Source organism: Lonchura striata, chromosome 2 (genome assembly GCF_046129695.1).
Source record: "Lonchura striata isolate bLonStr1 chromosome 2, bLonStr1.mat, whole genome shotgun sequence".
Lineage (NCBI taxonomy): Eukaryota > Metazoa > Chordata > Aves > Passeriformes > Estrildidae > Lonchura > Lonchura striata.
Genome location: NC_134604.1, coordinates 68,025,491 through 68,041,542, shown reverse-complemented (window position 1 = coordinate 68,041,542; position 16,052 = coordinate 68,025,491). Strand labels below are relative to the sequence as shown.

At 38.0% G+C, this 16,052-nt stretch overlaps 1 protein-coding gene across 3 annotated transcripts; it reads left to right on the top strand.

Annotated features, from left to right (window-relative positions):
- Positions 1 to 40: 40 nt before the first annotated feature.
- USPL1 (ubiquitin specific peptidase like 1) lies at positions 41 to 14,975 on the top strand. Of its 3 annotated transcripts, XM_021541960.2 has the most exons (9): positions 41 to 97; positions 4,221 to 4,387; positions 4,930 to 5,058; positions 6,257 to 6,914; positions 9,032 to 9,118; positions 9,538 to 9,667; positions 10,531 to 10,656; positions 11,294 to 11,454; positions 12,996 to 14,975. In XM_021541960.2, the coding sequence occupies exons 2-9, from the start codon at positions 4,289 to 4,291 to the stop codon at positions 14,888 to 14,890; spliced, it is 3,285 nt and encodes a 1,094-aa protein (XP_021397635.2). In that variant the 5' UTR covers positions 41 to 97; positions 4,221 to 4,288; the 3' UTR covers positions 14,891 to 14,975. The 3 variants fall into 3 exon arrangements, with proteins under 3 accessions (XP_021397635.2, XP_021397637.2, XP_077637575.1); XM_021541962.2 differs by lacking the exon at positions 4,221 to 4,387 and having other exon boundaries at positions 42 to 97; XM_077781449.1 differs by lacking the exon at positions 41 to 97 and having other exon boundaries at positions 160 to 4,316.
- The last annotated feature ends 1,077 nt before the right edge of the window (positions 14,976 to 16,052 follow it).

The following is a 16,052-nucleotide window of genomic DNA, read 5'->3' as shown; positions in this document are numbered from 1 at the left end:
GGGGCGGCGGGAGCGCGCCGGAAGCTGCGCAGCGACCGCGACCACGCGCGGCGGCGGCCGGGGCAGCGGCGGGAGCCGGCAGCGGCGGCGGCCGCAGGTGAGAGCGGGGCCGCCGGCGGCGGGCCCGGCCCGGCCCGTTCGGCGCGACCGGGGCGGAGAGCGGGGGCGTGTCGCGGGTCCCGAATGCCGACTGAGTATTTCATGTCAGTAGCAGCGCGGGAGGGGTCGGGCCTTCCGCGCCTCGCTCGTCGGAGATGCGCTCCGGGAGGTGCCGCGCGGGTGTCCGCGCGTATCCTGCGGCACCTCCCTGGCACGGGTTTCTAGTATTCTATTCTAGTATTCAGCGATTAACTCTGAACGCTTTTTTCCTCTGCAGTAGCGTGTGGATCACTCTGGATGTGGAATAAGAACTCAGGAGGCAGTTTACCCTTAGATTTATCTGAAAAAGCCGAGTAATTTCAGTGAGGTAGAGAGGGAGGGAGAGCAGCAGCCCCGTACTGGGCCGGCCCTGCCCTGACGGCTGGTTAGGTGATATCCACACCCCCGTGCCTCTCATTTCCACTGCCTTGGGACACAAATCGCCCGCCTTCCTGAAATCTTGCCTCTTTGCTGCAGCTATAATAAACATTAGTTCAGGCTGTGTTTTTCCTACACCCGCATTTTTGTTTCGGAAGGACTGAATGATTTGCCAGCGAAATGTAGTCCCCATCCTTTGTCATACACCAATAAAGGCATTCAATATGTGGACGTCTCAGAAAAGTCTGCCTGTACAAGAAACTCTTAGAACAGTGGAGTAATTATGTTGCTCGCTGGTTCGTTTTGCAATGTCATCAGATTTATCTTTATTTGCTTAGTCTATGTTAGGCTATTTTCAGGAAGGGAATTCGCTTCCTGAATTCCCTGTTTGCTCCCACACCATGGAGCCTTGCAGTTCTGTCAGTTACTTAAAGGCTGTGCTGGATAAAGAGTTGCTTTCTCATGGGAATGATGTTACTGTTGCATGTATTGAAATACATTTTCATTGTAGTGGCCAAAACTATCAATTTTTGAGGGAGGGACTGGGATTTGGGTATTTGTAGTTAGGATTTGAGATAAAGAAAAACCTTAGAACTCTGATTCCTTATTGTGTAAAGAATGGAAAGGTAACTAACAACTTTTGTTTTTCTTCACATTGTTTCTTTTAATCTTTTCAATATCCCCTTGATGAAGGAAACCAGACTTGTGAGGTGATTTACAAAAAGGTTATTATTTAATGTCCTTTTAGCCTGTAAACAAGGAGATGTCCTCTTCACTGTAGTGTAATCACTGTTATTGCCTGCTTTTTGCAGTTTGTAACTGATTCTAATTCATAAGGTACAGTTTCACAAGGTACAGTTCTTGTCAAAAAGGCCCAGGTCCCTTTTTCTGTGGAATTGTTTGATGTGATGGTTTGGGCTGGACAGGACCTTTAAAGATCATTTAGTTCCAACCCCCCTGCAGTGGGCAGGGACACTTTTCACTAGACCAGGTTCTTCTAAGAACCCACCTGACCTTGAACATTTCCACGGCTTCCTTGAGCAACCTCTCCCAGTGTCTCACCATCCTGATCATAGATCATTTCTTCCTTTTATCCAGTCTAAATCTGCCCTCTTTAAATTTAAAACCACTGCACATTGTACTGTCACTGTACATGCGCATTGTACAGATCCCAGTAAAAGGCCTCTATCTCTTCCTCATAAGCCCTTTTTAATTACTGAAAGGTTGCAGTAAGGTCTTCCCAGAGCCTGCTCTTCTCCAGGCCGAACAATATCAGCTCTGACAGCCTTTCTTCATAGGAGAGGCGCGCTGGACTTGCTCCAGCAGGTCCACATCCTTATTCAGCTCCCAGCACTTCAGGTGGGGTCTCACCAGAGGAGACTGGAGGCGCAGAATCCAGATCCCACAGTCTGTGTCTTTTTGCTGAAGATAATAAACAGTATTGGCCCTACTCTACCCCCTTGAGGGACACCACTGGTTTGTGCTTGGTACATTGAGCTGCAGCTGTTTGGATGTGGCCATCTAACCAGTTCCTTAGGCATTAAGCAGTTCTATTTCTAGGCCATATGTCTCTATTACTTCATCTTTTCCTTATTTTCTATCTTCTGCCCACCCTAGGTCATTGGAGTTTTCATAAGCCAATTTAATTCAATGGAATAGCAGAAAAACCTGTTCTTTACTAAGTTTTCTGCTGTTTTGTGAGTTCATTTAGTTCTTAACAAGTCTGATGAGGATATGAGCTGTGAGGGAAAGTGGGGAGAAGGGGAAAAAAGGGAAAAGTCATGTTCCTATTCTGCAGCAGCAAGCTATTAGATCAGCACATCTACTCAAGGAAGCGTGGCCACAGCATAATGATAACTTAGTCATATCCATAGCATATTTTTCAATATTCAGACTTAAAGAAGGAAAGTAGCATTAATTATTTAGAACATGACCCACTGAGGTTGATTGTGCATTCCTTTGTACTTTCCCATCTGTAATGCAGTAATTGCACATGGCTACAACAAGTTGTTGCAGTACTTGATGCAGCAGTCTTTTACTTGGCTGTTTTTCTTGGCAGTGTTGATCTGATGCCCAGTGTTTGCATATTGTGCAAAGATCAGCAATACCTTCCTGTAGTGTTAGAAACTTTGAAGAGCACAGATAGGCCTCTCGGTACCACTCTGCATATCCAGTACTGGCAGACCTATTTTATTTGCTTATTGGAGTTTGTCTTTGAACTAAAAGGATAATTAATTTTTTAAATATGTAATTATATTTGTAAGATAAATAAAAGTCTTTCTTTCAGTATTGTAGTACTATTGGTTGGGTGATTATAGCTGGGGGAGGTATGGTGCATCTCAGAAAATATTCCACATCTTAGTATTCAAGCTTTAAAAAGAACAGCAGACCAGAAACTGAACACAATCACAAAAAAAAAAACAAACTTGTTTTCCTTTTGAGAGAGCTGATAGGCTAAACAGAGCCTTGAAAAGAAATAATACGTTTTATAAAACCAAGGGGCATGCTTAAAACAGAATAACCTGCATGTTCTTAGTGTTACTAACCTTTTTGAGTGTGTAGTGAATTTTTGTGGTGAGAAACTTCTCAGGAGTTTCTGTCATGTGACCTGGTTTTTATTTACTTTGGAGCACTGAGACTGCTTCATGCCAAGGAATTGACTAAAAGTCCCTGGAAAAATAAAATTATATGTTTTAGTATGATATATCCTATGATAAATGTTATCTGTACAACTCATAATTGTATAGAACAAGTCAACTTCCTGTCTAGACTAAATATGTAATAGCAGGGCTGAGTTGCAGTGTGATCGTGCTGTTGCTGCTGTGTGAAAAGTCAGGGTGCTTGTCTTCCTTTATGTTCCAACAAGCTTTTATACCTTGAGCTAATTCATTAATTTTTACCTTGCATGAGCCCTGGACCATGCTGTTTCTTGTGCACTCTACAACATTACTTGGAAAGCTAAATGTGCTCTAAGGGACATGGATTGATATTTTTATGTTCTTGTTTTCTATCACAACCATTAGTTTTGTCAGTCAGGGAATACTGTCTCTAATGCTGCAGACTGGTAATTCTGAGAAGTGCTGATGACACACTGAAAGTTTCAATAAGATATCCCCTCATTTTGACTCCCTCTTAAGTTGGGTGTCTGATTTGTAATCTGAGTGGTTGTGTTTTTCTGTTGTGCTTTTTAAATTCATGCTCTGTTGCTTTTTAGCATTCCATGCAGTTCTGTGGAGTCTCTTTTTGCCAAATATTGTAAATAGGTTTAGGATGAACTAGTATTTATACTGGTAACAAGAATGCCTGGAGAAATATTTTTTTATAAAGGGTTGAAAGGACATCATGGTGTGTGAAAGAATGTTTTTCAGTGATGTAATGAAAAGGGGACAGTTGTGGTTGAAGGAAAGATACTGCATTGATGACTCTGCAGTTCAGTTTAACTTCCTCATGCATCGTGAAGAGATATATATTTATTCTAGTTAGTTTCAAGTCAACAGGAGTGGGATTGGGTCCCTGTAATTCTCAATCTATAGTTTTGAGTTCATAATCTGCACTAGAACAAAAAAAAAGTATTTTCTGTTTAGGAAATACTCTTGTGAATTAATTTCCACAAACTATGCAAGCTGCATTGTTGTTGGTATTTCTTTTTCCCAAACTTCAGTCTAATTTTACTTTAATTGTTTTATTCACTTCTTATTTTTCAGGAGTCTTTGAAAAATCCTTAGTGGTCATGACATTGTTACAAGTGACATAAATTAGCCAGTGGCTCAGAATGATGGATACCCAGAAGACTACAAATGGTTTGCAAGTGATTGGAGAAGGGACTGGTATAGGGAAATCGACACTCCACATGGTGGGGTATTTGGGAAAAGTCAGTTGAAACTTGTTTTACATATGTGCAAAGTTCATATTTTTCTCTGTTTTGAGAGATTTTTAATTGGTCTTAATTTTACAAAAAAAAATCTCAAAATTATTTTCCACGGAAATCTATAACAATGGCGAAAGATTATTCTAAGTAAATATGTGCCTGTGTTTTTTACTGGCACTATTTTTACAACTGTTTGCATTCCTATGAAAATTGATTTGTCTTTCAAAGATTTGAGCTTGTGTTCCCTGGCAATAAGGGTCCTGTGGTTCAGTTCAAGTAGAATAAAATATGCATAATTGTGTTGTGAAAGACACCTTATTTGAATATTTAAATAAAAAGATAAATTTATTTAAATCATACTACCATACAAATATATTACAAATAATAAAAAAGAAACCAATGTAGTTCACTTTTTTTATATTGTATTGTATTATATCTAGAAGTTGAATGATTTTGTATCTTAATAATTATGTTTTACCTTGGGAAAATGTATGAAATAGATAGATTTATGCTGCTTTATCATTCTTGGTTTGTTTTTATTTTAGAACTGTAGTCCTGTGGAAACAGCTGCACATGAGTATTGTCCAGTCTGCAAAGAGAAGGGTCAGATCCAAGGCTTACGAACTTACCGCCTTAATTTTCAAGAGTCCATTTTCCTTTGTGAAAATCCTCAGGTATTACACTAATAAAGAGTTTTATTTGGTCCTGCAGAGGCCTTTGCCTTCAGCAGTTACACCTCTCAAAGTCTGTGATATTGTTTTTGGTGAGCAGACTGTTGGAATAGGACCCGTCTGAGTCTGTATGCTGCAGGATATTTGCTTGCAAATAGGGAAATGCAGAACTCACCTGTGTTTAGGCATAGGTAGCTACCCTAAAGAATTAAAAAGAGTAAAAAAATGACATAAAGGAGGGTTCTTCTCAATTAACAAGGGATCACAAGTGGTAATAAATAAATATTTATAGAAGTCTGAGTAGAAGGTGAATATTTGATGATCCATGTAACTAGTGTATAACTCTAGCAGATCTGAGTCTCCCATTTTCCCTTCTTTAAGTCTGGGTAATGCAAATAGGTTTATAATTGTAATTACAATATTTTTCTTTCTTTTTTACCCCCTTTTTAATTTTAACCTTAGCTGGATTTCTATGCTGCTTAATATTTGAGTTGTGATTTTGCTGCCTCTCCCTTCACTGCTCCATGTATTTGGGGAGGGTACAGCAATCCCAAACAGACTGGTGCCCTTAAATTAGTAGAAATTTGACTAGATGTGGGGCTCAGAGTTGTTTTTCCCATTCTTTCCTGCTTTTAACTAATTATAGTATAGTTCTGGAGATTGGTAATAGGGATTTGTCTATATTCATTGAGCTAGCCTGAAATATACCCTGTCAGTTTGGGCACTAGTAGTCTCTCAGGCGTGAGATAATAATATCAAATCTGTACCCTAAAGGAATGGGTTTAGCAGAATAAGACAAGAGGATTCTCCTTAGCAAAATCGTTTGCAGAGGTTGGAAGAATTTACTGCAAAAGTAGCATTGAAGTATCACTACTCATTTATTTATTTCTTAGTTGCTTATAAGACAGTGGTGGGATAACACACTCTTCCTGTCATACCTATGTTGAATATATGTATTGATTTAGTTAAAATACCACTTTACAGGAGTCCCTATTGCTGGGTTGGATGGAGGTCTAAGCAACTTGGTCCAGTAGAAGGTGTCCCTGCCTATGGCAGGGGGTTTGGAACTGGATGGTCTGTAACATCCTTTCCAAACCAAGCCATTTTATGCTTCTGTGATTCAACTCCATTTTAAAAGTATGCTTTGTACTTTCTTAAATTGCTTTGTAGATTTCACTGTAACCTTCTTTCTTTCCTCTAGTGCATCTACCCACTTGGTTATAAACCATTAAACAGCATAATTACTTCTACTGGTTCAGAAAATCACCAAGTTCCATCTCCTCACAAGAAAAGGAAATTAGGTGGTACCAGTGACTTTTCTGCTGTTGGATCAGATCCAAAAAAAGCACAAACTAACAACGTGCTCAATGTTGAGCACACCATTAGTGCAGACTCCGTTGTGAAAGGCTGCCAGAATAGTTTGTGTATTCCCAAGGCAAGCCTCCACGATGTATTACAAAATGACCAGCAAAATCCTGGCAGCCATGTGGGATCCTGCATGCAGAACGTGGATTTTGAAACAACCACCAAAACCAGCAACTACCAAGAAAGTCCACCAAAGACTTCTACTCCCAAAACACAACTGTTGCCAAATTCTGAGCTTTTATCAACAGCATCTGAAATTTCACTCAAAGAGGATAAAAGTTCCACTAATAAAAGAGATTTGTGTCTTCAGTGGAGAAACATAAACAATCTTTGTTGGTTAGATTGTATTTTGTCAGCACTAGTACACTTAGAAACATTAAAATCTGCTCTAGCAGAAGAATATAATGATGGAAAATGTTTACTCCAGAAACTCTTAACAAAGTATAATCAAGCATCTATTCTTCTGAATACCTGTAAAAGGAGTAAAGTAAAAGGTGAGTAAATTTAGCTGCAGTTTTCTCATACTCGGACTGATTTGCTACAAATATGTGGAATTTAGTACAGCACACTTATATATGCCTCCATTCTATTTCAAGATGGCAAAAAATACAACTATTATCATGAATTTGCAGAATAGTATGCTTTATCTAGCAAAATCCTGGTAACATCTGAGATTGTTTTTCTTGGGGCAAACATACACTCTTTGAAGACATCAAATGCCAAGCATCTCTTAAATTTTTTTTTTTTTGTCATATCCAACATAAAGATATTATGAATTATTTATGTAAATCACCCTTACTTTGTTTCCTTCCCCTCTGTTTGTTAACATGTTAGGATACTGTTCTAATCTCGATTTTGGAAACAATTTCTGTTGTGGTTTATATCCTTGTGTAAGTGGGCAGTTGCCTTGTCACACTGAAAATAGTAAAGCTGGAAACATAAGTTCTTTTCTGTCTCCAGCTGTGCTCATTGAAGGAATGCTTCCCCTGAGGTCTGCAAGCTGCTGTAGATGACAGTGTTTCCTAGTCTGCTTCAGTCAGAAGTAGTCAAACACATTAACCTGGATCATATGGTCTGGAAAGAGTAACTCAGTAACACTTAACAGGGGGTTTAGCAGGTCAGCTCAGCTTAACACATTGGAGGACTGTAACTGAGGAGGATATGTCACTGTATTCTAATGGCCTTTAGCCATTTTCTGTTCTGTGGATTCTGTTTAAGACTCCTAAATTAAGATCATGGGGTTTTTATTTCTCTTGATCTGGACCACTGGTGTCCCGAGTCTCAACTTCTTAGATATGATCTGTTAAAGAAGGAATAAAGCTTTCTGGTTAGTCAGTATCTCCTGAATTTCAGTGGACGCTGTTGGACTATGTGTGTTTGAATACATAAACAGTCCACAGTCACAGAACAGCCCTAGGTAACTTGAGTAAGGTCTTATCTTTCCTGGGAAAAAGAATATGTAATCAGAAGTGGTTTAATCCATGTTACAAAGTATCGAGAAATCTCCAAAATATTCTGAACTAGGTTGTGTATTGTTCTTGCCAGGAAGTCATGCTGCTTGAGTTGAGGTGTTCAGCTGTTACTGGGAAGCCCTCTGACATCCTAAAACCTGTCTGAGATGTTTTTCTTTGTTGGGCTCTGTTTGCCAAGGAGCTCTGGTGTGCAGTAACCTTTAAATGGGAATGTTAAGTGTTAGAGTACAGTATAGTTTTGAAAGAACTTAAACCTTTTCATTTCAATTACTGCAAAACAAATCCATTTATTTGGGTAACAATGGAGAGGGGATTGGATGAAGAGTATTTTTGTGGAGAATAGGTGTAGAATTCATTTTGTTCTTCCATGTAATTTTACAGTATCTTTTGCATACAGCTGTTTTTACAAACAATCAAAAGCAGTGTAGCTGCAAGAAACTTTCTTTTTTTCTATACATAGTTTATATGTAATAAGCAGTCTCAATAGCTATTCTAAATATTTCCTTTAATTTCTGCAGGTTATTATCATGATTGTGTAGTAGAAATTATGTTCTTGCTTGTGCTCAAATAATGTATTGTAAACAACATAGAAAATTAAAATACTAAGATATATAAAGTAAAAAGTTATTTTTAAATTTAAAATTATTTTACTATTTTAAAGGCTCACTTAAGAAATTGGTATTTAAGCTAAAACAATACATAAAAATGTTTTATTATTTGAATTCTATAACCTTAGCATGTAAGCAAATTTTTGTGCTTTTGCTCTTAATGCTTAAGTTTTCAAGTTTTCTTTTAATCTCTGAATCTTCAGGATTTGTAATATGTGGTCACGCTGTCCTTAAATATTGTTACTACAAAGCTGTCGGTGCAGGCTTGTAGTCATAATTTAAGCCAGAGCAAATAGTTTTTAGTCAGCAAACTGCAGTAAATGGTGAATAACTTATGCAAATTCTTTCCTAATTTTCAAAAAAATTAATACCAATAATTGGCTATTCTACCAAGTCTTAACAAGTATGGGTCAATATGAAAGACATTGGTTTGCAGAGAGGGAGTGCATGCTAGGGGCACATATGTTTGTGAAAAGGTGGGGGGGCTGTTACACATGACTACATGAAGACATATGTATTTTTTTTCTTTAGATGTTCTTCCAAAAGCAGAATCTCAGCTCAATGAAATCAGAAATGTAATGTTTACAGAACTTCAGCCTCAGCTGAGGTGTGAATTGGGTAAGTAATTAGTGCAGCATCTCAGTAATTACTTTCAGGAAACCCTAGATGCAAAGCTTTTTATGTCATGCATAAAAATGTGTGTATGAATGCATACAAGAAAGTTTGGAAATACATTTTTTTTGTATTGGTGACTTGCACATACTTTACAGTATGATCAGCTGGTTTGTCCTTTGCCCATTTTGACTTTCTAGAGAGCAGATAATCTTTGTAATTATGCTGTAGTCATGAAATTGTCACTGATAACAACCTAATAACATGGATCAATCCCTTTGCTGTGAGAATTGCAAACAGAGCTGTGAAATAATAACTGACATTTAAATCATAGCAATAAGCTTATCTTCTTACTTTTTGAGGTACTGAAAGGTGATTTCAGATATTTAGTGACCATTTCTTTCTGCCCATTTCTTTCTTTAAAGGTAATATGAAGAATCCAGTGGTTGCACTTCAGCTACTCTTACAAGTAGATCAACAAGCTGAGAGATTATTCTTGCATTCTTTTTCATGCAAGTCTGAATGTGTACACTGTGGCCACAAGTACCAGGACCGGTGAGATTTTTATATAAAAACGGCTTCTATAAAGCTGTTCTACCTTACATTTTTAAATCTGTATATAATAGTTGGTTTTCTTCAGATTTCCAGATTTAAGCTTGTTGTTGAAGTTTTACATGATCTGCTTTTTCATTTGCAAATAGTTTACTGCTGTTCCATGTCTTAAGCAACCATGTTATCAATTAATAAAGAAAGAAACAATAGGGTAACTGTGTGAGTCTCTGGACATGCTCACTCTGATATTTTGCTGAGAGTATACAAGTTGCTGTGGTTCTAAAGAATGTATTCCTAGTACACTCCTGCTATTGAGAAATACCTGGAATATTCACTTGGTTACAAAGAATCAGAGATTCTCTAACACAGTTTGTCTATTTTAAAATAGTATTACAGGTGAGTAATTTCTTGAGAATTTATTTAGTTATGTGTAGCCACAGGTACAAGCTCTTAATTTAGACTCCTTTTCGAGTCAGTAGGTAAAGAGAGACACCTTCAGAAGACAGCTTATTTTATTTGAAAAACATCTGTATTAGCTAGTAAATTATGCAGATCCTGGTACAAGCTCTGTCTTGTGTTGGAAAGGAAACAGAGATAACATTAAAAGGGAGAAAAAGAAAATAATGTGAAACTGAAGACCACAGGGCTGCTGAAAACAAATTGTGACTGATGCTGTTTGGCAGAACTGAATTCAGGGCTGACTTGGATGTGATGCTGTCACAGTGAATTCCACACAAATTGCATGGAAGTGAATAGAATTTGGGTTTTTATAACATTTTTATAACTTGTTTCCTAGTAAAATATGTATATTTATTGTTTTCTGACCACCAACTTGCTTTACTCTTTAAATGTGTGTGTGTGTCCAGATTGAAGAAAACACTAACAACGTTTACAAATGTAATCCCTGATTGGCATCCACTTAACGCTGTTCATATTGGACCATGTATTATCTGTGGAAATACATCTCAAAGACAGCAGATGATCTTGGAAAAGTAAGTTTGAATACGTGAACTTAAAAGTAACATACATAAAGTTCTAAGACTTCATTTATTGAACCCATGGTTTTTGAAACCAAACTTACTATGGGTTTGCAGATTCTAAACCTTAAACTCCGATCAGTGCTCCCTTTTAAAGATTTTTAGATCATTCTTAAAAGCTGAAATAGCAAATAGTTTACTAAAGATGAAACAGAGAAATGTTTAAAATGCTGACCAGCACATGTATTTGAGCTAGGTCATAAATACTTAACTATCAAGTAGTAAATACAGACAACCAATATCGAGTGTCAGCCTTTTCACAGCCCCGGCTGTGGATAAAAGTTGTTTGATCATTTGTTTACTTATTTGAGCTGGGAACAATGTCCCTTGCTACTGTGTTTATGGCACAGGGGTGTTTTTCCTCAGCTTTTCCGCACTCCCCAAATCCCTTATTTGGTGTTGGCTTTTTTTCCCCTAATCTATAATTAAATGGAACATCCAGTTGGGATGTTCTTTTCCCTTTGTGCTTACTGTGCAAACTGAAGATTGAGGAAGTAGAATAGTAAGGGCAGAACCACATACTCTTACTTTTCATTAGGAACTTTTGCCACTGTTTCATTGTAATAATTGGTTCTTATTGTTTCTTTGTCAGAGTACCTGCAATATTAATGTTACATTTTGTAGAAGGCCTGCCACATAACAACCTGGAGAAATACTCATTTCAATTTGAGGAAGACAGCTACCAAATAACATCTGTTGTTCAGTGCCAAACAGATAAGAAGCACTTCATAAGCTGGTCTTTGAATCCTGATGGTAAGAATCACAAAATGGGTCAGGTTGGAAGGGACCACAGGGGGTCATCCAACTTCCCTGCTCAAGCAGGGCTGTCCCAGAGCACATGGCACAGGATGGCATCCAGATGAATATTTCCTGTGAGGGAAATTCCACAACCTCTCTGGACAATCTGCTGCAGTGTGTGGCCACTGCACAGTAAAGAAGTCCTTCCTCATGTTCCGGTGGAACTTCTGTGCATCAGTTTCTGCCTGTTGCCTTCTCTCCTAATGCTCAGCGCTGCTGAGCAGAGCCTGGGTCTGTCTTCTGACACCTCCCTCTGGACACTTACAGATGCTGATGAGGTCCCCTCCCAGTTGTCTTTTCTCAAGGCTGAACAGGCCCAGCTCCCTCAGTCTTTTCTCGTAAAAGAGAGAGATAAGATAGAGTTTGTGGTTCTTATCTACTATATTATTTCATGAGTCTACATGGAATGTTTTATGGGTTACTGCAGTAGTCCCAACCGTTGATATATAACAAAGATTTCTTTTGTCTGCATGCTAAACTTCATATCAAAATGTTGCAAATAACTGGGGGTTCTTGTTTCTCAGAGTGAAGGTTTTCAGTTTGTTTAACTGCACTGTACTGTCTTACAGTGCATTTACTGGAAAAAGTAATTTGGCTATAGAGTTTTTTTTCCCTTCATAGCTTTGTGAAAGTTAAAAAATGCAGTCTGACTGTTACTGTGGAACAAACAGTATTGTTTGTTTTTAAACCAGTGAGTCATCCATTCTTGGCTGGAAGCAAGGTAACCTCTGGTACTATGAGCAATTAATGAAGTTATTTTTTATATCTGAACTTTATGGCACCTCAGGGGTGGGAGGCACAAATCCATGTTAGAAACATTACTAATGCTGGTTGATGGTTGTACCACTGATGGAAGATCCATAATCAGAGAAGGTGAAAAGGTGGTATTTTTATAATCATGCCTCTGTAGAGAGCATGGGATGCAGTCTTATGAAGTGTTGTGACAATATGAAAATTGTCTAAGTCATATTGCCAGAGATAAAAAAGAAATGAAAAGAGGCTGGGAAATGCCTAGTTAAGAAGCACCTATATGTCGTATATATCTGTTTTAAAATTCTTGAAGCTATAAAATATTCTTTCATGATCTATGAACAGTTTGCAGGTGATGAGACAAGATTATTAAAATAAGCAGTTTCTTTTTAGCCCCTGTGGTTCCTACACAGGCAATGAAAAGGTCTACAGAGAAACTTAATTTGAGAGGTGGTTCTTACCTCAGACTTGTGAGGGTATTTTCAGACAAGATGTTTCAGCCAAAAAAAACCCTTAGCTGGCTTTGTTTTATATGGTTGACCCACTCTGACCTGTAGTATTATTACTGCAACTTCTCGTATTTGATCTTTTTACAGTGGCAGTCTCTCAGTTTTCTCTGGAGAAAAAAAAAACACCTATTTTCTGCTTGTCAGGGGAATGGGTTAATAAAAATAGTTGACAAGTGTGAGGATAGTGACTTCAGTTCTAAAAGTCTCTAAGTCTCTGCACTGGTTGCTATTTTTCAGGAACTTGGCTTGAATGTGATGACTTAAAGGGTCCGTATTGCCAGAAACGTAAAAGATTTGAAGTTCCTCCTTCAGAGATTCATATTGTTATCTGGGAAAAGAAAGCATCCCATGTGCCACAAGAACTGAATTCACAGATCCAAAGTAAAAATAGTGAAGATATTCCTTTTAATAATGTACATTCAAATTCCACAGTGTTGCATTGTGGTTTTGATAACACTGCCGGCAAAACACCTGCAGAACACCACAAAGAGGATTCTGTGAGGATTCCAGAGAAGAAACAGCAGCAAGTAACTGAGGACAAAAGTATTGTTCATCATGGTTCAGAAAATCTGGCAGATGGTGATCTTGTAACACTGATGCTTGAAGAAGTTCCAGTTGACTTGGAAGATAAATCAGTGCCTAACGGACGGATGGTGGGCAATAACTTTCTTGATGGATGGGGCACACCAGGACAGGAGGAACCAGCTTTTTCACTTAGCACTCCATATGCAGGAGAATTTGCTGGAACTAGTCTACCTATGAACAAGAAATCCATGTTATATGAAAATTCCAGTATTTGCTTACCTCTAGAAGAGTTGAACTCAGTAAGTATTACTGCTCCTGTGCCCAAAAAACATGACCCTGATTCATCTGACTCATTGCCTTCCCAATTAAATGAGAGAACTAATTTAGCTAACAGAGAACATGGATTAAATTCAGAACTACTGCTAAACAAGTTGTTAGCAGTAGAAAATACTATACAAAATCCACCTGACTTGAAAGATGCAAGCAAAACCGTAGTTAATTCTCAAGTTGGCAATTCTGGTGTTCGTAATTCAGTTCAGTCCTCATACAAAGACCGAAAAGGAGGATTTGTAGGAAGCTGGGTAAAGAAATTAAGCAAGAGTACTTCTGTCATGCCTTCAAGTTCCTCAGCTCTCAAGAATGAGAGAAATTGCAAAACTCCCTCAGTGCAAAGAATAAGTGAAGTTTGGTTGCCAATGAAGGGCGCAAGTAACTTTGGTGGATTTCAAAGCAGAGGTACAAAGGAAACAACTGAGACCCCAAAGTTACTGGCTCCTCAGAGTAATAATACTCATCCTTTATCAAATTTCAAAGGATTTTCTCAAAGCACTTGCCTTCCAACAGCAAATCATACCAGTATTGCAGGTCCAACTTGGACTAAGTCAGAAAGTACTTTGGGTACCCCAGGTAAAGTGACTCAGTTCCCTTCACCTGGCTGTAACTCTGGTAAGGCAGAAGAGTCAGACAGTGACAAAACAAAAAAACTTCGCCTAAAATTGTTAAAAAAACTTAATGCTAAAAAGAAGAAGTTGGCTTCACTGGATAGATTAGCAGTAGAACAGATGAAACAGGAAAAACCTGTGAGTGGAGACATAAGCACCCCATCGCAGACTGAGTCTCAAAATGACAGTGAATTATTGCAGAGCTTTTTAAGGGAGCTGCAGTATCAGATTGATGTCACAGGCCATCAATCTGAATTGAATGCAAACACTGTGCCAGGGTGCACTGGCCATGATAACACTGATGAAATACTGGCGGAATTACTGTCCCCTACTTCGACTGTCACTTCCTTGGAGGCTCCAAAGAGCGAAGATGAGTGTATGTACATGGAAATGGTGCACAGCAGTGTGGCAACCACCGTGCCCTATGAGAGCACCAGTGTGCCACAGGCAGCAGTGACAAGTGAGGACCACAATTACTACAGTCCTGTAAAGGACACTAATTTGGAGCTTGATGCAATAAACAAACATAGTGTGAAAAAACTTTCTTTTGAAAGTCCTACAAGAGATGATATTCTCGAAGACCTGTTCTCCATTTCAGCACCAAGCTCAATGCCAGGTGACATGGATTTACCTCATTTTGATGAAACTCTGTTTGAAACTTGGTAAATACTCAGTTTCTCGGGTGTAAGTATTTTTTCAGTATTATGTACATTTTGAAACAAAGCACTAATAAATTATATTTTATAACTAGTTTAATTGCACACTGGCTCTACTTGAACAATTTACAATTGAGATTTTTTTCTAAATATTTTACTGTAACAAGCAAATCAGGGTTTAATGTATTTTACTCTTCTGAGAAGCAGTGATTTTAGCTGTCAGATATGACAATGATTTTTAATTAAAAGCTCCTATGGGTCTTAATTTTTGCTGTTTTTAATATGACAAACTTCCATACTCTAGTGAGTTTGAGAACTAATTAAGTTCTGTAGTCTTGATGATGTAATGGTGTAAGAAATACTATTTATGTAATAGTGATTTTACAGGACCATTCAACTCCTGAAGTTATTTTGTCCAACATTAAAAAAAAAATGTTAAGTACTTTCTGTAATTAGGGAATTTTGCATCCTCTGATATGAAGATCATTTGTAATATTATAAACTAGAGGCTGGCATTCTGCTAGGCTGGCATTTAACTCCTTACAGAATTACTGTTCTACAAGCTCATGCTGATGTATACAGCCCTTGGATCCAAGAAAAAATGGATACATGGTAGAAATTTTCCTATTAAAAGTTACAGCACCGACTGAGTTTTCATCCTGGGCAACTGCAAATATAACTTTGTAAAATATCTTCTGAGCCAGATTATTTTTTTTAAGTAGAATTGTAAGATTCGGTCCAGGGTTTGCATCACTAAGAAAGAATATCAAATGTACCCATTAGCTTTTCATAGCCACAAAACCATTTAATAAAAGAAAGGTTTCTTAGAATTAATTTAACTATAAGTTAATTAACTGTAGAATTAATTTAACTGTAAGTTAATGCCTATTACTGTTGTCACTTGGGGTTTTTCATGACTCAGGCAGTGCAACCCTGACCGTGTGTGAGATGCCAAGGAGAGGCAAGGTCAATAGGAAGAAAATAATGGAAAAATGTGGCAAGGCAGCAGTGAGTAAGCAGAGGGATTCACACCCTGGTGTCTCTGGATATGTATAGCTTTCATTTTTCTAGATTGGAGTATTTTTTAAATGCATAGACACAAAGCTGAGGTTATTATATGCCAAGTTAGATTAGCTGTACATTTTTCTTGTTCTTGGAAATAAGAAGGATTT

What these genes read in the sequence shown, in the direction of transcription:
- USPL1 (XM_021541960.2), top strand. Translation starts at nt 4,289, where the DNA reads ATGATGGATACCCAGAAGACTACAAATGGTTTGCAAGTGATTGGAGAA. An exon ending in TCCTTTGTGAAAATCCTCAG is followed by an intron (nt 5,059 to 6,256) that starts GTATTACACTAA and finishes TCTTTCCTCTAG; the next exon opens with TGCATCTACCCACTTGGTTA. An exon ending in TCAGCTGAGGTGTGAATTGG is followed by an intron (nt 9,119 to 9,537) that starts GTAAGTAATTAG and finishes CTTTCTTTAAAG; the next exon opens with GTAATATGAAGAATCCAGTG.